Source organism: Pelophylax lessonae (genome assembly GCF_965119305.1).
Source record: "Pelophylax lessonae genome assembly, chromosome: 3".
Taxonomy (NCBI): domain Eukaryota; kingdom Metazoa; phylum Chordata; class Amphibia; order Anura; family Ranidae; genus Pelophylax; species Pelophylax lessonae.
In genome coordinates this window covers 97,824,830-97,848,461 of record NC_138770.1, presented here as the reverse complement: position 1 = coordinate 97,848,461, position 23,632 = coordinate 97,824,830, and the positions used below count along the sequence as shown (strand labels likewise).

The 23,632-nt window shown below is 44.0% G+C and overlaps 1 protein-coding gene across 1 annotated transcript in view; it reads right to left on the bottom strand.

The window, feature by feature from the left end:
- CCDC25 (coiled-coil domain containing 25) overlaps positions 1-23,141 on the bottom strand; it is a 32,904-nt gene extending 9,763 nt beyond the window's left edge. The window contains exons 1-7 of the mRNA XM_082249658.1: positions 23,038-23,141; positions 21,840-21,887; positions 21,480-21,519; positions 17,598-17,649; positions 17,070-17,145; positions 14,858-14,961; positions 12,836-13,038 (exon numbers count right to left, since the gene is read on the bottom strand). Coding sequence (XP_082105784.1) covers positions 12,836-13,038; positions 14,858-14,961; positions 17,070-17,145; positions 17,598-17,649; positions 21,480-21,519; positions 21,840-21,887; positions 23,038-23,062 — 548 coding nt within the window. The 5' untranslated portion in view covers positions 23,063-23,141. The remainder of the gene's footprint in view (positions 1-12,835; positions 13,039-14,857; positions 14,962-17,069; positions 17,146-17,597; positions 17,650-21,479; positions 21,520-21,839; positions 21,888-23,037) is intronic.
- Positions 23,142-23,632: the final 491 nt, after the last annotated feature.

Genomic DNA, 23,632 nt, shown 5'->3' with positions numbered 1-23,632 from the left:
TGACATTTAAGACAGATACATATTTTTTTGGTAAACAAATGAAAAAAAAAAAAAAAACCCAAAAAGTTTCTTCATTTTTTTTAAATAAAATTTTGTAAATAATATTTTTTTTTTCTTCATTGATGTGCGCGGTGATAAGGCTTCACCAAGGCACTGTTGAGGCTGCACTGATGATCAGTGCCATGATTATCAGTGTAAATGTGACCTGTCACAGGAAAGCCGGTTATCAGCTTTCCTTTCCTCAGACAGTGACAGCGCTGAGAAAAGAAAATGGTAATAACTGGCATTTGTTTACATGTGATGAGCTGTGATTGAAGGACAGAGCGTTCATGCACCGTGGCCAATGCCCAGCATCTATAGGGCAATCACGATCCACGTATTCTCAACAGCAAAACTGGTTATAGCCAGGCACTGGAAAGATGATAACTCCCCAAACCCGTCCGAAGTGGTAGCTCAGGTTAATCTTAACTATCAGTATGAAAAATGACCGGCCTCTAGGAAAACCTCCTCCAATCTATTTGACAAACAATGGAAGGCATGGGTAGACTGATACACTTGATCTCCTGGAACTAATAGTGCACAAATGATGACGATACATGCATACCTTTAGGTGGCTGTTGTTACATTTATGTCCTTTCTGAAACATTTGTATGTTGCCTTACTATTTGTACTATCATTGTTATTATCACTGTTGGAAAAACCAATAAAAATTACGTTATACAATGGAGCATGCCCAATGCGTGCGGCAGGGGAAGGGTTCTGGGGGGACATCAATAGACATCCTCCCGAAAATGTGCAACCACGCTGTAGCCGTCATTCTGCTATAGCATTGTCGGGAAGATTGTAACTCCACTCTCATGAAAAGAAAAATTAGCAAATAAAAATATAGTGTTTACAATTGGGACACAAGTCATATTGTAATTGAATGTTATTAAAAATTACCTTTCCTTTTTACCTGCAGTTCTGTAATTTTCTGTAAATGGCAATGCAATATAGCTACATGGAGATGTTCTGTACACAGTTGGTGTACAGAAGACCCCCGCAGAAATGACATTTCCTGCTTGTGTGATTGGCTTACTGATTTTCACAGAAGTCTGCACTAAGATACAAGTCAGGTTTTGGGCATCCCCTGCAACACAAATGTCATTCTTGGTGAGATACTCCCAAAGGGAAATCATGTCTACAGGGATTCAGACCCTGACACTTTCCTCATTAGAACCCTGCAGGTGCAGCAGCTGATTGATAATTATAAAACTACTCCCATACAGATTCACTTTGCACATAAACACAGACCAACATTTCTTCAGAATAACAAAAGGTAGAAATCCGCAACAAAATTTGTTAAATGTACATAGATCACCCAGAGGGGAAAGCTTTTTTTCTCAACACAAGTGGAGCTCTATAAACGCATCCTGCAGGAGGATTTGCAGCAGCACCTGTGAGGATTCTTGTGGGTTGCATAGTGTGAATCTAGCAAGACTATGAACAGGCAACTTTGGGTGGCTATCATTTCTGCAAATACAACCATTCCAATCTCTGTCTTTGATTCCCTACTATAAAGTGGCTATGAAGCTTTGCAGGGCCTAAGCCTAGCCACCCTTATGTGCACACTGCCAGCTGGGACTTTTGCCAGTGCTCCATGGCAGACAGCTCCCAAGCCCTGCATACAGAAACCACTCCCCTGCCCCTCCTGTATGGTTTTTAATAAAAGTGGGTCCAGTGCTTCTCTACCCTACAAAAACAAATATATCTTCATAGAGGATGTCTCTCTACGTATATCTAATGGGAATGTTCCCTGCATAGAGATGAGCTAGTACCCTGCAGTGTGGCTGGGGTGGCAGCACAAGATGGAGACATAGGTGCCTGTGGAGTAATAGGATATTGGTGTTTGCACCACAGTATTGTTTTTGTAATTTCAAAAGGCATAGAAAGATTTAAACTTCATTGTATTTTTTCCCTTGCCTGAATAAGACTTCTGCAGCCTTTATTGACCAAGGTTTAGACCTTACCACAATATAAGGCTTCTATTAATGAATATAACCCAGCCCCCAAAAAGTGAAGGTGGGGCTTAGCCTGCGGTACTCAGTATAGAATAACATTCAGTAACATTGTCCATGAGGGAGCCACACTCCCAGCTCGACTGCACTGAAGATGTGGATATGGATATGAAAGGGTCTCAGACAGCTCTCCATTGTAGCCCATGCCCCCCTATGCGTTTCGCCCCACCTGCTAGGGGCTTAGTCAGAGTTTACCTCTATGACTAAGCCCCAGTGGGAGGGGTGAAACGTGTCAAAGGGGTCTGGTCTTCGAAGGAGAGCTGTCTGAAGTCCTTATATATCCACATCCACACTGTGGTTTCGGCTGGGAGTGTGGCTCCTTCATAGACAATGCATTCATCACTGGAGGATAAGTGAATACACATGCCTGCACCCCTATCTCTAAATACCTGAGGGGAATAGACTCATCTCTTAGCTTTGAGCAGCACTCCAATTTCCATTACAACATTCAGTGACAGACAGATTTTTAGCTCTGAGAAATAGGGGAAGCCCTCGAAAAACGTTAGTGTCTGCAGAACTCTGGGACACCTGCTTGGTCATACAAGAGGAGCGCTATCTGGTCTGGTTGTTCTGGCATGCTTTGTGAGTATATCACTTTTTAAATCTAAATAAACTATCTTGAAAAACGCACAAGGCTGGTGCGCTCTCTCTTGTTCTTTTGTGCTTAATAATTTAATATGGGACCGCTGGTTACAACAAGCAAGCACCTGTGTGTAATTGTCACTCCCACTTTTTTTGCTCAGAGACCTTAGTGACTTGTTCATTGTCCAGACGCTCTACTTGCCCTAACCTCGCTGACTCTCCTCATTTGGTCACTTTATCATTACGATAACATTGTAATTAGCCCAGAGATGGCGATTCTTCATTTAAATATACATGAGATTCTCCCTAAGTACCGAGTAGTTATTATACATCTTTTATTAGCGGCAAAACTTTTAATTACAAGAAGATGGAACTCCCAGAAAGTACGGTTGAATTACTTAATCAACAATGTGAGATGGAAAAAATTATGGCTACTATAAGTTCGACGAAGAAAATATTCGAAGTCAGATGGAAGCCATGGTTAAATAATTTAAGATGTACAGCAGCCGTCACTAAATGGCGGCCCGCGGTCCAGGAGCGGCCCGCACGATGCTTCCGCCCGGACCCGTCAGGCCGCCACTGTAAGTAGGCATTGGTTTGCTGGGACCGCGGGTGTCCCAGCAACCAGTGACATTCCGTGTGTGCGCCCCGCCCCCTGCTTCTTTCTTCGGCTCCCTCCTAGCCAGCCGCGAGTTGGGGCGTGACGTCACGTGCGGGCCCCGCCCCCCTGCTCCTAACTGCGGCTCCTGACTCTCACACTCAGCCTATCCGTGAGCTGGGGCGTGACATCACATGCACGCCCTGCCCCCCTGATGTTCGCTGCTCCTGGCTCCCGCATTTTCCGCTCCGAAAGGTATGTGGGGCACATTTTTATAAAATGCAGACTGATGGGCATATTTTGTTAAGGGGCACACATTTGTGTCCATTAGAGTGCCCCATAAAATAAAATATGCCTATTAGAGTGCCCCCTAACATAAAATGTGCCCATCAGCATGCGCCTTATTTTATGTTAGGGGTCACCCTCATGGTCAAATTTTATGTTAAGGGGCACTCTAATGGGCATATTTTATCTTAAGGGGCACTCTAATGGATATATTTTATGTTAAGGGGTACTCTAATGGGCATATTTAATGTTAAGAGCAACGCTGATGGACACGTTTTGTTTTGCCCATCAGCGTGCCCCTTAACATAAAATGTTCCTATTAGAGTGCCCCCTAACATAAAATGTGCCCATCAGAATGCCCCCAACATAAAATGTGCCCATCAGAATGCCCCCTAACATAAAATGTGCCCATCAGAATGCCCCTAACATAAAATGTGCCCATCAGAATGCTCCCTAACATAAAATGTGCCCATCAGAATGCCCCCTAACATAAAATGTGCCCATCAAAGTGCCCCCTAACATAAAATGTGCCCATCAGAATGCCCCCTAACATAAAATGTGCCCATCAAAGTGCCCCCTAACATAAAATGTGCCCATCAGCGTTCCCCTTATTTTATGTTAAGGGTCACGCTGATGGGCATATTTTATGTTAAGAGGCACGCTGATGGGCAAATTGTATGCTAAGGGTCACGCCGATGGGCACATTTTATGCTAGGGGGCACGCTGATGGGCAAATTTTATGCTAAGGGTCACGCTGATGGGCACATTTTATGCTAGGGGGCACGCTGATGGGCAAATTTTATGCTAAGGGTCACGCTGATGGACACATTTTATGTTAGGGGGCACGCTGATGGGCAAATTTTATGTTAAGGGGCACTCTGATGGGCACATTTTATGTTAAGAGCAAGGCTGATGGACACGTTTTGTATTGCCCATCTTTCTGAGTCATAGCACAGACTTCAGATTCGGACCTCGGCCCAAAGAAAATTTTAGCGACGGACCTCCTTGAATTTTAATTCATTACCCCTGATGTACAGTAACAATGGATTAGAGATATTGTATCTGCATCAACATAGGAACTGTCTGTTTGTAAAAGGAACTTCCCATTTTAAAATGGATGTCGAGTGATGAGAGACTCAAGATAAAGGGTATTCTAATATCCTGCCTTTTTAGTGTATGTTTGATACACTGTAATGATGCCCTCTCTTTGAATGCCCAGTACCCTGACAGTCCATTTTCTCATGCTTATATTCAATGATGATCTAACTTCTGTAAATGTAAACCTACCGCTGCAGATATACACTATATTACCAAAAGTATTGGGACGCCTGCCTTTACACGCACATGAACTTTACTGACATCCCAGTCTTAGTCCGTAGGGTTCAATATTGAGTTGGTCCACCCTTTGCAACTGTAACAGCTTCAACTCTTCTGGGAAGGCTGTCCACAAGGTTTAGGAGTGTTTCTTCCAGAAACGTATTTGTGAGGTCAGGCACTGATGTTAGACGAGAAGTCCTGGCTCGCAGTCTCTGCTCTAATTCAACCCAAAGGTGTTCTATGAGGGTTGAGGTCAGGACTCTGTGCAGGACAGTCAAGTTCCTCCACCCCAAACTCGCTCATCCATGTCTGTATGCACCTTGCTATGTGAAGTGGTCCAAATCATTTGGTGGGGGGGGGGGGTTATGGTGTGGGATTGTTTTTCAGGGGTTGGGCTTGGCCCCTTAGTTCCAGTGAAGGGAACTCTTAAGGCTTCAGCATACCAAGACATTTTAGACAATTTCATGCTCCCAACTTTGTGGGAACAGTTTGGGGATGACCCCACCAGTGCACAAAGCAAGGTCCATAAAGACATGGATGAGTGAGTTTGGGGTGGAGGAATTTGACTGGCCTGCACAGAGTCCTGACCTCAACTTAGATAAATAGAACATAGAACATGTTCTATAGAAGATAGAACACCTTTGGGATGAATTAGAGTGGAGACTACAAACCAGGCCATCTCGTCCAACATCAGTGCCTGACCTCCGGAAGAATGGTCACACATTCCCATAGACACACTCCTAAACCTTGTGGACAGCCTTCCCAGAAGAGTTGAAGCTGTTATGGCTGCAAAGGGTGGGCCAACTCAATATTGAACCCTACGGACGAAGACTGGGATGCCATTAACGTTCATGTGTAAAGGCAGGCGTCCCAATACTATTGGTAATATAGTGTATATTCACTAACTATATCTCTGCCACAGCCAAGTCACAGATTGTCTTGTTCTGTATTTATATTGTACACTTTGGTGTATTTATTCTTTCAATAAAGAAATATATTTTTACAAAAATGGAAAAAAAAAAGTAGGTCTAACGGCCTGCATACAAAGCTACTACCCTAACCTTTTTTCCAGGATATGATTGAAAGAGTCTTCCCTGCCCTGCATACAGTCACTCTCCCCTGTCCCTCCTTCAGAATTTGATTAAAAGCGGCACTGCAAATGGAATATTAAATATATCAAATGTGTATAGCTCCTTTCCTAATTTACCAACAAAAAGAACATTAAAGCGGTGTGCCGCCCCCCCTCCAAAAATTTTAAGTCAGCAGCTACATATACTGTAGATGCTGACTTTTAATACTAGGACACTTACTTGTCCTGGGGTCTAGCCATGTTGGCACCGCAGTCGATGTTTACCGCTGCCATTGCCGGTAAGGGAACCCGGCAGTGAAGCCTTTAGGTTTCACGGTCGGGTCCCTTTTGCGCATGCGCAAAGCGAGCTGCGCTTTCTTACTGGCCCAAAAGCAGAGGAAGGAGGAGGGAGCCGAACTTCTGGAACTTCTGATGTACCTTGCCGCAGTCTGACCTAAAGTGGGGACAGAGTACCTGTCAAAAATAGGTACCCCCCCCCCGAAAGGTGCCAAATGTGGTACCGGACAGACAGATAAGCGGAAGTTCCACTTTTGAGTGGAACTCCGCTTTAAACCCCCAATGCTTCTGGCTGCCATAGAAGTCATCAGGCTTACAGCCACCCAGATTGCCATTAGCAGAAATCCAAAGGCTAAACTGTAGCCATAAGCTTGTTTGAGCTCATTAACTGCCATGATGGGTGGGTAGGATATTTCTTTGCCAACCAAAAGGTTTGAGGTGCCAGGACACAAGTGATCACAGCTAGTACAGGGCATATGAAGACCTCTCACAATTGTAGTAAATGGTAAGTGGCATGTCAATACAGAACAAGCAAGGTAGGTGTATGTGCACTAGACAATTCACCGCAATACAATTAAAAACAGCCCACTCTTATGAAAGATGTATATTTGTCCTCTTCTTTAGCTTTGTCTGATGGTGACCCTTAGTCAAGAGGTCCCCTCAGGTTTGACAGCTTCAGCGCCGCCCATACTAGTTATAAACAGAGATGCTTGTCATTAATATCACTTCTCACACAACAATACGCTCTCCTGTGGGGCTGCTGCACAGACTCTTTTTCAGTGTCTTAGCACTAAGCGTAACAAAGTATATTCTCTGTCTACACACTTTTGGCTCACATTAGTATCTGTGATCAGACTGTGTGTTAGTAGCACAAGCCAGGATTTACAGGGAAACTCCAAGAGCCAGAAAATAAAACCCCCGGCAGTGTGCAGTATGGCATTCAATGGGAGGTTTGTGTAACACACAATGCATTACATGGGACTTTCGCCATCTAGTGGCCATAGGGCTTATTTTCTTTAAGCATATCTAAACCAGAGATGGCTAATTTACTTGATATAGGGAGCCTCAAGTGTGGCCCGTGACATCACCAAAGGGCCGCACATGATATTCAGAGAAGCTACAGAAAACAGTCAGAGAATAAGAATTGTAACAGGAGATACTCTGAGACTGCACACTTGGTATGGGCAGCACAGTGGCTTAGTGGTTAGCATTTCTGCCTTGTGGCACGTCTTGGTTCAAATCCCAGCCAGGACACCATCTGCATGGAATTTGCGTGAGTTTCCCCCAGGTACACTGGTTTTGTGTGTGTGTTAGGGACTTTAAGATTATATTCTCCTTTTAGGGAAGGGACTAATGTGAATGTATAATAAGCAAATTGCTGTGTAAATTAAGGAATTATTAATATAAATGAATTATTATTATAAATGTCTGGCTGTAATAAGTAAAGGTGTTGTTGAAGATTGAGGACATGCTTCAGGAGACAGGCATGGCCTGGAGACACATTACATAACACTATCCCCCCCCCCCCCAACGATATTACAACTTTGTATTAACACTTTGTATAACACTTCCACATATGTGCTCATTGCAGCCCCTTACAAATTACTTGTGCCACATTTGGGAATTACTTTAGAAAAGTCCAATATAAAAGACCAGAGGGGGAAAAGAAAAAAAAAAAAAAAAGAGAGAGAAAAGAGATGGACGGCATAGAAAAACGTAAGAAGGTAAAATAAATTAATCAGACCAACTCAAAGCCAGTTTAAATAAATGTTTTCCTTCACAGGATTGAATATCCACCAAAACAGACCACTGTCTGCAGGGGGATCAAGGGCTACACTGTAACTGCCACATGTAATATAACTTTATATATTGCAGCCTACTGGGCCATAGATATTTCAGGCTAAGTAAATATTTTCTGCAAACTACAGAAAATATCTATTACCAGATTTCCAGTGCCCATGTCATTTCCTGTGCAAAAGCTGATCTCAATGTTATCAACTTTGTAAATTATCCACTCTCCCCCTATGCAAGGTACAGAAGGAAAGGAGGTCTTGCTTGTAGTCCAAATCAGGAGAGTGGCCTAGGGTGACAAACGCTGATCTTCTATACTGTAGATAAGTGGATGCAAGGTAGCCCCAATGTAGGCATAGTGGTGGTGGTGGTGGTGGTGGGGACTGCCAGCACCCAGTGTTTTTCTCCACCTACTGCAGGCCACACTGACTTGGTGACATTAGTGTGCCTGCATTCAACTACAAGGAAGATATAAGCGACAGGTCCTGCTGTGGGGAAAATAATTATCTGATCCCCTGCAGATTTTGTAAGTTTGCCCACTTGAAAAGAAATGAAGGGTCTCTAATTTTTACAAGTGCATTTTAAACGGTAAAGACAGAATATAAGCCAAACCCCCCCTGAAAAAAAAAAAAAAAACACATGATACAAATTGAGTTGCAGCTCAGTGAGTAAAATAAGTACCGTATTGATCGGCTGATATTGTACCTGGCTGCCTCATAGGGGAGGGGGACGTTGCATTACACAGAGCCGGGATCTCCTGTGTACTCTGTGCTCGCAGTCAAAAACAGTTCCGCCTCCTGGACCTGCTCTTAGGATAGACGTCACATGTCCCAGCATTGGACCAGTGTTCTGTCTATCATAAGAGCTGGACAAGGAGGCGGGACTATGTGTGACTGCGAGCACCGAGTACACAGGAGATCCCTCTATGTTACTCAGCGCAGATCAGGCTGCAATGAAAGGCAATGGCAAGGCTGCATATGGGCAAAGATCAGGCTGCAATGATGAGCAATGGCAAGGCTGCATATGGGCACAGATCAGGCTGCAATGATGGGCAATGGCAAGGCTGCATGTGGGCACAGATCAGGCTGCAATGATGGGCAATGGCAAGGCTGCATGTGGGCACAGATCAGGCTGCAATGATGGGCAATGGCAAGGCTGCATGTGGGCACAGATCAGGCTGCAATAATGGGCAATGCAAGGCTGCATATGGGCACAGATCAGGCTGCAATAATGGTCAATTGCAAGGCTGCATATGGGTACAGATCAGGCTGCAATAATGGGCAATGGCAAGGCTGCATATGGGCACAGATCAGGCTGCAATGATGGTCAAAGGCAAGGCTGCATATGGGCACAGATCATGCTGCAATGATAGGCAATGGCAAGGCTGCATATGGGCACAGATCAGGCTGCAATAATGGGCAATTGCAAGGCTGCATATGGACACAGATCAGGCTGAAATGATGGGCACAGATCAGGCTGCAATGATGGGCACAGATCAGGCTGCAATGATGGGCACAGATCAGGCTGCAATGATGGCAATGGCAAGGCTGCATATGCGCACAGATCAGGCTGCAATGATGGGCACAAATCAGGCTGCAATGATGGGCACAGATCAGGCTGCAATGATGGGCACAGATCAGGCTGCAATGATGGGCACAGATCAGGCTGCAATGATGGGCACAGATCAGGCTGCAATGATGGGCACAGATCAGGCTGCAATGATGGGCACAGATCAGGCTGCAATGATGGGCACAGATCAGGCTGCAATGATGGGCACAGATCAGGCTGCAATGATGGGCACAGATCAGGCTGCAATGATGGGCACAGATCAGGCTGCAATGATGGGCACAGATCAGGCTGCAATGATGGGCACAGATCAGGCTGCAATGATGGGCACAGATCAGGCTGCAATGATGGCAATGGCAAGGCTGCATATGGATACAGATCAGGCTGCAATGATGGGCCCAGATCAGGCTGCAATGATGGGCCCAGATCAGGATGCAATGATTGGCAATGGCAAGGCTGCATATGGGCACAGATAAGGCTGCAGATGGGCACTGAAAAGGCTGCATTGATGAGCAATGACCGTTATTTTGCCTCAAAGTTCTTTATTTAAATTATGTAACTTTTTTTTCCTGAAATTTCCCTCATAAAATTAACCACTTAAGGACCAGGCCTATTTCGGACTTGTTGTTTACAAGTTAAAATATTTTTTGTTAGAAATTAACTTAGAACCCCCAAACATTATATATTTTTTAGCAAAGACTTTGGAGAATAAAATGGCAGTCATTGCAATATTTTTTGTCACGCGGTATTTGCGCAGTGGTCTTTCAAACGCAATTTGTTTGGAAAAAAATAAATTTCACTGCATTTAAAAAACTTTAACCGTTACCAGTTTAGAGTTACAAAGAACAGAGAAGGTCTTTTTCTAAAATTATTGCTCTCACTCTGGCGATCGCGGTGAAACCTCACGCGTGGTTGGAACGCCGGTTTCATTTGTGGGCGCCACTTACATATGCATTTTCTTTCGCGCACAAGCTTGCGGCGACAGGGTCTCACACACAGATACAACCAGTGCATCTACCAGAACCTTTTCGTGCGCGGTCGCAGACGTGGAGGAATCATCCTCACTATCAGAGAATTCCAGGCACAAGATCGCAGACCCACGTCCTTGGCAGCTAAATCAGATTCAGGATCTGATAAGGGAGATGAAGCAGGAGAAGGTGGGGGGCACTTTTTGCTAGCCCAACGCCCGCAAGCTGCCTCTACCCGGGACTCCAGGACCGCGGTCAGTGCATGCATGGATGGATGGTTGAGACACGGAGGGGTCCGCAGCCTCAGAGAGGGGATCAGGTGGGGAAAACGTGCTTCAAAGACTCCATGAGCAGCACCGCCCGGTCGCCAAGCACAAGGCACAGAGTGATCCTCAGCAGAGAAGGAGAGGACCCCACCAGACTCATTACCCCCCGACACAGGCACCTGCAACCACCAGGAGAGTCTGCACTACAAATGCGAAGATCAGAAAGCTAAATGATCCAAGAATCAGCACCAGGTGATAAGGAGGGGCTCCCACCACCGAAATCGCTGCTCACAGGACTCCACTGTCATAGTACTGCTATTTGCAATGCAAACCAAAAGAAAATGGCTGCCGGACTACACAAACATGGCCACCGTGCATAGAAATACAAAAGGCTACAACAAAATGACGGCCCGCATGGCACCACGAGGCCTACAGGGACCCAGAATCGGGAGACCAGGCCTCAGGACAGAACCAGGCAGGACAGGGGGCCCTGGCAGGAGCCCCACCAGGTAGAACCCTCCCCCTTCTGCCAGACGATTGTCTGGTCGCCAGTGGCACAACCCCCTTGCCCCCATCGCGAGTTAGCGCCCTGCCCCACCCCAGGAAACTGGCTAGGCCACCCAAAAAAAAAAATCCCCAGCGTATGGGGGGGGGGGGTCAGGATGGGGGACTTGGCAAGGGGGGTGCCTGCAGGAAGGAGGGGAACCCGGGAGTCTGACCATCCCAAGGAGGGGCCCACGGCTGCCCTTAAACCTTCCAGGGGTAGAAGGGGGCAGCTACTCACCATACCAGATACCAGGTGGGCATGGCTCCAGACAGATCCTCCTCTCCATCAAAATGGGGGGGCTGTCGGCCAGGAGGAACACTGTGACTCAGGCTGAGGACAGGTCGTACGTGACCTCCCGAGGCGTTTAACTCGTAGGGCCAGCCCCCGTCCAACGGAGCTATGTCACGGCCGACCTAGAGAGGAGCATAGGCCTGCGTGCACTCGCTGGCCAGACTGGGGTGACCACTGGATCTAGATTATCCAGCCCGTTCGCCCAGTCTTGCAGTTCATAGTAGATCTCACAGAAAAAAATCCAGGAGGAAAATATTTTCTATCTAAAAAATGTTGCCAGGACCAAAGATCTCAGCAAGGAACTAGGTCCTTACTTCTAACTAGGCAGAGAAAAATTGAATGACTATAGTAGGGAGAGGGGGTATACCCCCTGGGAATGCCCATGGGTGTAGCCAGAAGTTTTTTTTCTGCCTAGTGTCCTACTCCTGTAGGGGGCAGTATAACCCAATGCTCAAGAATGACAGGAGCTGTGTCCATCAATGAACGAAAGAGAAATTCTATTTTTTGTTTCACTGGCTCTGTACTCAGAAGTACTTCCTCCTGCCTACAGCATAATGGGAACAACATCTTAGCCCAGGCAAAATGACTGGACTTGAACTCAAGGATGGCTTTTTAACCCCTTCCAACTTGCAGTACGTATATATTTGGCAGCAAGGTGTTGGACTTTTAACAGTTCACTTTCTGATAACATTTTTTATATTAACCTGTGTAAAAAGTTAAGGCTTTACTCACATGGGCAATTGGGGCATACACTGGATTCAAGCGTCAAGAATCAACGGATTCCCATTGCTTGGACCATAGCTGCTCAGGATGTACAAAGCAATGATAGGCTGAGAGGAGCTGTCGCTGTTCACATCCAACAACTATCTGCGTCCAGGGTTGGACATTTGTCTCCAACTGCAGGTCACTGCTGGATGTGCAGATATGTGCAGTACTTCTTCCAATGCAAATAGTGCGTTACTGTGTGTTGTGGGGTGCTGCAATGCAAGTTTTTTTTTTTTTTTTTTTTTTTACTGCATTAGGATGCCACTGAAAATGAAGGCCAATGCACTAAAGTGTGCATCATGAATTGTGGTAACTGCAAAGTATAGGTGTGAATGGTCCCTAAAGGCTCTCTAGCTTGCTTATTGCACACTACGAGGTGAACAGGAGCATCCTAAGGCCAAGCTCAAGATGCATGTAGTTAGAATGAGTGATGTACCTTAAATCCTCCATCTCTTTCTTCTTCTTCACCTCGTCCTTCTCTTTCTTCTTCATCTCCTGGATCTGAGCCTTTTTCTCATTCCTTTCCTCTCGATCTCGTGACTCCTTCTCTGCTGCCAGGTCTGGAGAACGTTCAACTTTTGTCTTTTCCAGGCGATTTAGAATCTCGTTTGCTTTCTTCTCTACAGTCACAGTTTTCACCTGAAGAATAACACCCAAGCAATGAAGACATGGCTCTATACCCTGTGATCAATGTGATGACCAATCACAGTGATCACAAATTTAAACACTCTTGTGTTCCTATTAAAGATCCCTCTCCTTTCCCTCACAATGGAAGAAGGGAAGTGGGGATTTGTAAAGGAAGATTAAAGTATAACTAAAGGCAAAACCTTTTTGTTTTAGTTTTGGATAAAGTGGAGAGGGATTAGAACACCTGTCAGTTTTTTTTTTTTTATATTGCTGTCCGTTAAGGAGATTTACCCTCTCTATTTGTCCTATTTACCATTATCCTTAAAAGTGAAAAGTAAAAGAAAATCCCCAAAATTTGGGTCGTCCCCAGAAAAGTAAGAGAGGGGAAATGTTCCAATGGAGACACTAATTCTGGTGGCTTGGGGGTCCCCAAGGAATTCCCTAAATTTTCAGGGATTTCCTCTCACTTCCTGTTTGGCTATGGGACAGGAAATGAAGGAAAACCTCTGCAATGGGACACAGATTGCGAAAATAAATCTGACAATGCTTACTACTCTCTCTTTCTCTATCCAAAATGAAAATAAAATTTTTGCCCATAGTTCTACGTTAATGATTTAAGGGATCGTGCCAAATGAAAAGAAAAAAAAAAAAAAAAAAGATGGTTTCAGTCCCGACTATACCAAGGGACATACATATAAAACCAATATACAAACCCATTTAAAACATAACTCTAGAAAACGTTACTGTGTCTGGACAACAAAGAACAGTACCAAATTCTTCTATGTTTAAACTGATTAGCTATAGAAAGCACAGGAGAACCTAAAAGCTGACACCTAGTGGTGCTACACATAACTGTTTTCATTGCAGAGTGGCATAGAAGCCTCCAAACTTTTTTGGCATGCAGTGGCAGTGTTCTGCTCAAAAGTCCTCCATTGATCAAATAAGAGTTTATTGCCACGTTACAATTAAAGCTGAGCTCTAGCAAGAAATATGTTTATTTTTAAAATGTTAATTAACCTTTAGAAGGTAAACCCCCCACCCCATTCCCTCTGTACTTACCTCCAGGAATGCTGAACTGTCAGTGCTCATGCAGCTAGTCCAGTGGTTTGAAATCACCACTCTTCTCCCTCCAGATGTTCCGGGATGGATCAGAGAGATGCTGATTGGTCAGCGTTGTCACAAAGAATCGCTCTAATCCATCCCAAAAAGCGCTGCAGAGAGACGAGGCAAAAGAGAGGGGATTTCAAATTCCTGGACTGCTGGACCAGCTGCATGGACACTGACAGCTTAGCATCCCAGGAAGGGACTGGGAAGGGGAGGTGGTCAAAGTGTTAGTTCACCTTTAAATTTTTTTATGGAAAAGTGAACAGTTTAAATACAAGCAGTACAAGCACCTAAATTCGACCTGGTATCACACATTCACAGTCCCTGTAAATATTACAGAAAAACCAGGTCCCCCATCCAAACTGACAGGGCTGTGCTGTGTGGCAGAGCTGTATACACTTCAGGACTGGACGAGCTGAAATATAAATCTTTTGGCATATAAAACAGCTCACTTATACGTGTTTCATCGGTTTACTTAGCAGTTTGCCTGGAGTGCAGCACGAAATATTAGTTTCGTTCTAGCATAATCTATTTTATGTGTATATCAGTGATGAATAGGATTCTGTAGAATTGCCAGCTGCCCATTAGCAAGCAGAGGGCCCTGTCAGTAATGAGGGATTGTATGCCACCTTGTAAACAGGAAAAGGGCTAAAATGGTTTGCTTTAGTATATAAATAATTCCATCACTGCTAAACTTTTTTGTTTAGGTTTCCAAAACAGAAATTACATCTTTCTGCCGTTGAAAGCCGATCTGGCCGACGTCCATGTCTGCAGTTTTCTTCAAATTACTCCATGGAGTGTACACAACATTGACGTTGTTCATCTTGCAGCCTGGTGACAGAGAAACAGAAAGGTCAGGGTACATTTAATGACTTGCTGTGAAGATTTATCTCAATGGTTTAAAATGCTATCTAAACACAAAAACAAAAATGTATATTGCAGATTACTAATCCTTAGATGTGGTGGCTGCATTAGTTTTATTTTTTTCAGGCCCTTTTCCCATTTTTATCTAGTAATTCTAACACACTTCCTTTCCCTTTGTAGCTACACTGACTTCCCATGAAGGAAGCCATGGATGACACACAGACTGGGCTTTAAACCTGTCTAACTTTGCTCAACTCCATTACATGGGGAGGTGGGGGGATCTTATAGTAAGGGAAAAATATATTTGATCCCCTGCTGATTTTGTACATTTGCCCACCAACCAAGAAATGGTCAGTCTATAATTTTAATGGTAGATTCATTTTAACAGTGAGAGACAGAATAACAACAAAAATATCCAGAAAAACGCATTTCAAAAAAGTTGTAAATTGATTTGCATTTTAATGAGTGAAGTATTTGACTCCTTCACAAAACACGACTTAGTACTTGGTGGCAAAACTCTTGTTGGCAATCACAGAGGTCAGACGTTTCTGTAGTTGGCCACCAGATTTGCACACCTCTCAGGAAGGATTTTGTCCCACTCCTCTTTGCAGATCCTCTCCAAGTGTTTAAGGTTTTGAGGCTGACATTTGGTAACTCGAACCTTCAGCTCCTTACACATATTTTATATGGGATTAAGGTCTGGAGACTGGCTAGGCCACTCTAGGACCTTAATGTGCTTGTTCTTAACCAACTTCTTTGCTGCCATGACCGTGTGTTTTGGGTCATTGTCATGCTGGAATACCCATCCACGACTCATTATCAATGCCCTGGCTGAGAGAAAGAGGTTCTCACCCAAGATTTGAAGGTACATGGCCCCATCCATCGTCCCTTTGATGCGGTGAAGTTGTCCTGTTCCCTTAGCAGAAAAACACCCCAAAATCATATTGTTTCCACCTCCATGTTTGATGATGGGGATGGTGTTCTTGGGGTCATAGGTAGCATTTCTCCTCCTCCACACAGCAAGTTAAATTGATGCCAAAGAGCTCGATTTTGGTCTCATCTGACCACAACACTGTCACCCAGATCTCCTCTAAATCATTCAGATGTTCATTAGCAAACTTCAGACGGGCCTGTACATGTGCTTTCTTGAGCAGGGGAACCTTTGCGAGCGCTGCAGGATTTCAGTCCTTCACAACGTAGTGGGTTACCAATTGTTTTCTTGGTGACTATGGTCCCAGATGCCTTGAGATCATTGACAAGATTCTCCCCTGTAGTTCTGGGCTGATTCCTCATCGTTCTCATGATCATTGAAAATTCACGAGGCGAGATCTTGCATGGAGCCCCAGACCAATTGACAGTTTTTTTGTGTTTCTTCCATTTGTGAATAATCGCTCCAACTGTTGTCACCCTCTCACCAAGCTGCTTGGCGATGGTCTTGTAGCCCATTCCAGCCTTGTGTAGGTCTGCAATCTTGTCCCTGACATCCTTGGATAGCTCTTTGGTCTTGCCCAGGGTGGAAAGATTGAAGTTTGATTGATTGCTTCTGTGGACAGGTGTCTTTTATACAGGTAACAAGCTGTGATTAGGAACACTCCGTTAAAGAGAGTGCTCCTAATCTCAGCTTGTTATCTGGGAGCCAGAAATCTTGCTGATTGATAGGGGATCAAATACTTATTTCACTCATTAAAATGCAAATCAATTGATAACCTTTTTCAAATGCGTTTTTTCTGGATATTTTTGTTGTTATTCTGTCTTGCACTGTTAAAATAAACCTACCAATAAAATTATAGACTGAGCATTTCCTTGTCAGTGGGCAAACGTACAAAATCAGCAAGGGATCAAATACTTTTTTCCCTCATTGTAGTAGTTAACAAAAGGAAGATAACATTGTTTTATGCTTCCAGGTCAACTTACAGATAGACAAGCACACTGCTTTTCTTTCTTAGCAAGAAAAATTAAAACCAATGCAGCCACCGCATCTACGAATTTGAAAGCTGTGATATTTTGTTCTTGGGTTTAGCGATCTTTGAAGAAATCTGATAACAAGCAATGCTTTTCAACACACAAGCACATACCTTGAATGCTGTTAGCTTTTACTAGTTGTGCACAGTCTGTCAGAACTTCTTTAGGAATGTCATCTATCGTCTGGCCCTAAAATATAAAAAAATGGATTTTTGTAAAATCTTACCGTAAAATCCTTTTCTCTTAGCTCATTGACAGACGTAGTCCTCGGTGATACAGCACCTTCGGGTTATGTTGCCTCCCGAAGGTGCTGTATCACCGAGGACTACGTCTGTCAATGAGCGATAGAGAAAAATGGATTTTTGTAAAATCTTACCGTAAAATCCTTTTCTCTTAGCTCATTGACAGACGTAGTCCTCGGTGATACAGCACCTTCGGGAGGCAACATAACCCGAAGGTGCTGTATCACCGAGGACTACGTCTGTCAATGAGCGATAGAGAAACATTTTTTACAGTCATGGTTAAGAGGTGCCAGCAGGTTTGCAGTCTGAAAGGATTTGGCTGGGCTGTACCAGTACTGTGGTGTGCTGACAACGTGCTCTAGTGCTGCGAGTTATTATATTGTATGTGGCTAGCCTTACCTTTTGTAGCCGAAGGTAAACATGGGCCGAGGAGAGTTTATCTACGTGAAACCTGTAAACAGGCAACAAAGTTGTCAGTGTGGAGGACAAAACATGCCCAGCAATGGGCAAAAAAAATTATTTACTTACATTAGACATGAACTCAAGAACAAAAGATTGTCTATTTTTTAGGCACCATCAATTGTGCCAAATCCTGTAACCCGTTTTCAGCCGACAGGGGGCTATGATGTCACTCAGCCGGTTAAGGCTATGGATCGATCCACTCTAATGTTGGGATCCACCCAGATGCCTGGAATGGCAGCTGGTTCAGCCTCTCAGTGAGCCACTGGGCGACTGAGCCAGCCACTCCCACCGCCTCTACAGCCCGGCACACCAGTGAGCGCTGGAGCAGCAAAGCAGACAGCCGGTTACTGATGGTCACTGCTCTCTGCAGATGAAAAACTGAGCGATCAACGATGTTTGATCACTCAGTTCTTGGTCCTAGGCTCTGTTCACTTATGTCTAGGCACAGTTTCCTTGTGAGTTTTCAAAAGGAGGCCAGTGTGGTTTCATTCACTGGTTGAGGTGTGAAATTGTAAAGTGTACGATACTTGAATTCGCACCTGAGCCAGACCTAAAATTGTACAGGACTCTTTTTAAAAACAGACTGCAGCCGTCCTGGACATATGTGAACCGGCTCCAAAGAAAGCCAATTCGGTTAAGGTGTCATGCAAATCTGATGCAGTTCAAAACGCATCCAATTCGCATATATGTGAACCGAGCCTAAGAGGTGGTGGGAGACAGATGCAGCATCGACATGATCCTGCTTCCACCTAGGTGAGTTGAATTGTTTTTTCAAATCCCCTACTTCTCTTTTAACAGAACCGGTTTGCCTTTGGTTTAAATATCTCATGTAAAATAGCCCTACACTTCCAGTCCTTCCCTATGTACTTCTGTTCTATTGCCTCTAAGCTGTATATCGTATGACATACAAGGCACAGCTACCTCTGATTGCTAGTCTCAGGAGATCTGGAGTAGGATTTGTTTATGTCACTACTGTGCTGCTTACTGGTCTCCTTGCTGGAGAGGAAGCTGTACCCTAGGACCTGCAGTATAAGGATTTCACTGCTCTGCTTCATTCATTTTGAGGATTTGTGCTTCCTGCACCCCTCCTGCCATGTCTTCATCATTAGCCCACCAGGTATCAGATTATCTTCATTAGGGAGGCAGCTCTGACATGAGGAAGCAAAATCCTGCTATTTAAAAGCAAGCCACCTCCACACAGAGACTCAGTGAAAAAACATGGCTTGGTAGGTCACCAATGGGGAAATTATCAACCGTAGGAAGACCACAATTAATACTGGAGACTAGTACTTTGACCTCTTGCTTGCATTTTTTGAGCACAGCTTCCACAATGTAGGTTTACTTTAAAACTGAACTTTAGACAGAAAATTACTAACAGGCAGAGTGTTTTGTAAAAGAGACTCTGTTATGTCTCTTTTGCCAAAAACGATTTTCCTTTATGTTATTTTTGTAAATTAATATTTAAAATGTAGTTTTAAAATGTAGTAAATTAACATTGTCCATATGCAGTGTACAAAGGAGAAATGAAGCCTATTGCTAGGCGAAACTCCACTGTATCTGCACAGGAATTGTATCATCACTGGCCTTCCTACTTCTGAAAGAGGAAGCTACCTGCAACAGAAAAATCTACTGAGAAGATGGCACTGTAGGCTGTGAAACGATGAGGAAGAATGCAGAACTGTCATCAACGAAGCAGGGAAAACACTAGGTGACATTGGAGCTTAGACAAGTGGTAGTCCAGCAATGGGAAGGCAGTAATAAGAGTATAGTTGGGTACGTTTACATGGCTAGAGAGGTGGGCTGTGCATAGACCTGAAAGAGCAAACTGACAGTATTCTCTTTAAAACTCATCTAAACCCAACCAACAAAAAATGTATTCATAGCAGTTAAAGCGGAGTTCCACTCATTTTTGTGTTTATTAAAAATCAGCAGCTACAAAAAGTGTATTTGCTGACTTTTAATAAACACTTACTCACCTATCCCATGGTCCAGCAATGTGGCTGGTCAAAGCCTCGTTTCTATCCGGCTCCTCTCCGCAGCACCGTGTGGGCACCTGGCTGTGACAAATGGCAGCTTCACAGCCAGGTGCATGCTGTGCAGCACCTCCCCATTGGTTGGACAATCTTCTGGGACATGTGATGTGTCCCAGAAAATTGCAAGGAGGAAGGGGGAGAGGAGAACTTCCGCTCGAGCCGCCTAGGCAACTCTAGCGGAAGTGGGAGCTGGTACCTGTCAGAACGTTCGCTTCTGGGTGGAGCTCCACTTTATCCAGTCCTTGGATAAAGTGCCTGCATTAAGCTTTTTTTTTTTTTTTATATTTCCACCTCGAAATCCTGCAAATAACACATTTCTTGTCCCTGGGTGACTATGCTACCGCACTCCACTATGTCTATGAAAAAAAAGCCATGTCCTCCTACTTCTCTCCATGCAAGATGGAGAAACTAGTAGTTTACAGAAATAAAGCAACATTCTTTTCATCATTCAGAGGTGATAATGACACTGCATTTCTGTCAGGATTAACAGGTATATTCTGTGTTTACTGAAAAGGACATTAGTCTGAAAAAATGAAAATGTAATGCAGCTGCTACTGGTAAGCTGTACTATATTATATATCTATTCATGAGTTATGATATTGTTTAGCTGTCTTGAAAACCTCTCACTTAGCTCCATAATAAACTGGGAACCCACTACTCAGTTTTATAATGGTTTGTTGACATTTCAAATGATTTACATTGGGGTAAATCAGTTTGTAAATCTAACTTTTTCCCAGAATGAATGAAAATTCACCAATGGCCTGAATAGAGTGCAGAGTACAAAGGTCTATGAAGAATTGTGTGGGTGATGAATCCTAACTGCTACAAACTAGATCAGGGGTCGGGAACCTTTTTGGCTGAGAGAGCCATGAACACCCCATATTTTCAAATGTAATTCCATGAGCACCATACACTATACTTAAGGGGTCGGGAACTTTTATTTAATATTCATATTCATATTTATGGGCCGCAGCTATACAGTGAGTAGATGGAGCCATGTGAAAGTGCCTGGAGTACGGTCGGGAAGAGAGCAGAGCAGGCAGGTATGCAATGAGGCCGGAGTGGTGAAGCTCCTGCAGGCCTGCGAGTGATGGAGGTGAGTATAGGCCCTGAGAAAATGGCGGCCGGCCGCTGAAGGCCTCAGAAGTGGATGTGAGAGGCAGCTCCCGCGGGTCCCTGGGTGTTAGAGGGGAAGGAGAGAGCAGGGAGCGGATGGCAGGTCTCATTACCGGGCGGTGATTGCCAAGGCCCTCAGATGCACAGCACACAAGCCAGCGGCGGTACCGCGAGTAGGCCGCGGGGTCCGTAGCGCGGCAATCCTGTCACCCAGAGACGAACTGAGGGTAGCGGTGGGTAGCCCACAAAGTGTACCGTCAATGGGTGCAGAAATCTCCTTGGCACTGGGCACAGCTACGCGGATGGCACTGGGTTGAGTGGTGGACACAGTGGAGCTCTGGGACTACACATCCAGCGCGGCTCAGGTCCGGACACGCCCCCCTTTATTAAAGATTTATCTGCGAGGCAGATGCAGCCATCAAAAGAGCCACGTCTGGCCTGTGAGCCATAAGTTCCCGACCCCTGAAATAGATGCTATGAGATTAATTTGTAAAAATGTCAGATTTGCAGGTCAGTTCACACATCTATGCTGGTGGCTGGGATGGGGGGAGAGAGCTGCATACTGAAGGTTTTTTACCTTCATGCATAGAATGTATGAAGGGAAAAAACATTCAGCCTTTACAACCACTTAAATTTATCTAAAATATATATTTAGCAGTCCTCTACATACCATATATCCTCTGGCCAGCCATACTTTATAAGATCTTCATCTTTAAGAGAAGGAAAAAAAATATATTATCGGAGACATATCTGTAAGCAATAATCACATAGAAGATATTCTTCATGAGCAATTAGAGATGCCAAAAGTTTCAAACAGCCTCAGTATTATCCAACAAAATTAAATGAATGGGCTGCAAAATTACACTGCACTGAATGGTTTAGGAGCGCAAAGCTCGTTCCTGTGCAATGCAGGTGTGAACCGGCCCAAAATGTTTGCCACACAATTTTGTAGATTTACGAGTCTTAAAGATGTACCTGTACAAAATTTAAAAAATTGCAGTGCTGTCCATTACCAACAATAACAACTTACTTTCATATTTGTCCTTTCCCATATATATCGTATATGTAGGGGACACAACTGTGGAAGACATAAAAAGAAAAAAGGTCGTCAGCATGGCTCAGAACAAGTAATTTTATTTTGTAACATTCTTTCCAGCGCAACTATTAATTCACTGCATTGGGGCTTAGTGGTTAGCCCTTCTGCTTTGCAGCACTGGGGTCCTTAGTTCTAATCATAGCCAAGACACTATCTGCATTGAGTCTGCATGTTCTCCCTGTGCTTATATTGGTTTCCTGCAGGTACTCTGGTTTCTATAGACTTGCTGGTAGGTTATTTGGATCCTGTCTGAATTGGCCCTAGTATGCTTATGTATGTATGTATATATGTGAGGTAGAGGCTTTAAAGGGTAACTCCACTTTCATGGAGAAAAAAAAAAAAATCAGCAAATAAAGAAAAAACAATATAGTGTACACAATTGCGACACGAATCATATTGTGATTGAATGTTATTACAAATTTATTTTCCTTTTCAATCTGCAGCTGTTGTAATTTTCTGAAAATGCAATACAATATGGCTACCTGGAGGTGTTCTGTACACAGAATGTATACTGACCACACCCCAGAAACCTCATTTCCTGCTTGTGTGATTGGCTCACAAATTTTCCCAGAAGTCTGCACTAAGATACAAGTCAGATTTCTGGCATCCCCTGCAACAAAAATGTCATTTTTGGTGAGATACTCCCAATAGGAACACATCTAAAGGGAGGCAGGCCCAGCAGATTTCCTCATTAGAGCCCTGCAGCTGCCACAGCTGATAGATAATTATAAATCCACTCCCATTTGACCCACGCAGCACAGAGGAACAAACAATGATTTCTTCAGAATAACAAAAAGGTAGGAATCTGCAACAAAGTTTGTTAAAATCCTTGCAATGTACAGAGATCACCCAGAGGGGAATGTTTTTCCCCCCACAAAAGTGGAGCTACACTTTAAGTTTTTTTAAACTCTTTGAGGGCAGAGACTGATGTGGATACATAATCAATGAGCAGGGCTTTTCTGTATAATGTAATTTTTATGTATACTTATATCATTTATATGTAAATTACAAGGTGGATGATGAGCAGTAATGCATCCATGGCACATAAACAATGATTTTGCATTTACATATATGAGCTTACCACTAAAGACAAGTGTACAGTAAATATATTCTATTTCAATGCTGACATTACCATTGCTAGTAAAGTAGAATACCATAGCGACTCCCTGAGTGAATGGCGCAATTGAATTGCCGTTCTCTCTCTTGCAGTGTATAGGGAGCCAGATTATCAAAAAATCTGCAAAAAAATAAATAAAAATTGGTTTAATGGTCTCTTTTAATGATACACATTTTAATAAACAGCAACATAATTACATGGGTGTGGGTCATGCCAACTGAAGGAGAAAATGAGTAAGTGTGTAGCCAGTGAAGTGTTTGCACACCTGACATGCACAATATGTCCTGGGTGAGTGATTCTCTGTGTAATAAAGTATAAATGATGATTGGCCTTGTACCTGTGATGTCTATGGCAGGCTGCTGCAGCTGAACACTGTACAGAGCAGTACAGGCATTTAGGGCCCTTTACATTCAGGGATGAAGGTGCAGAATGCAGTTCCAGACTTTTGTCCCTGAATACACAGGGGCCTAAATGCTGGCAGTACAGCGTTCAGTCGCAGCCTGCCATAGACTTTGAAAGGCGGCCTGTAGTGGGGCTGGATGCTATACCTGTCCTCCACTATAACACTGGGAGTGACACACTGCTCCTAGATAGCAAGAGGCTATGCTTT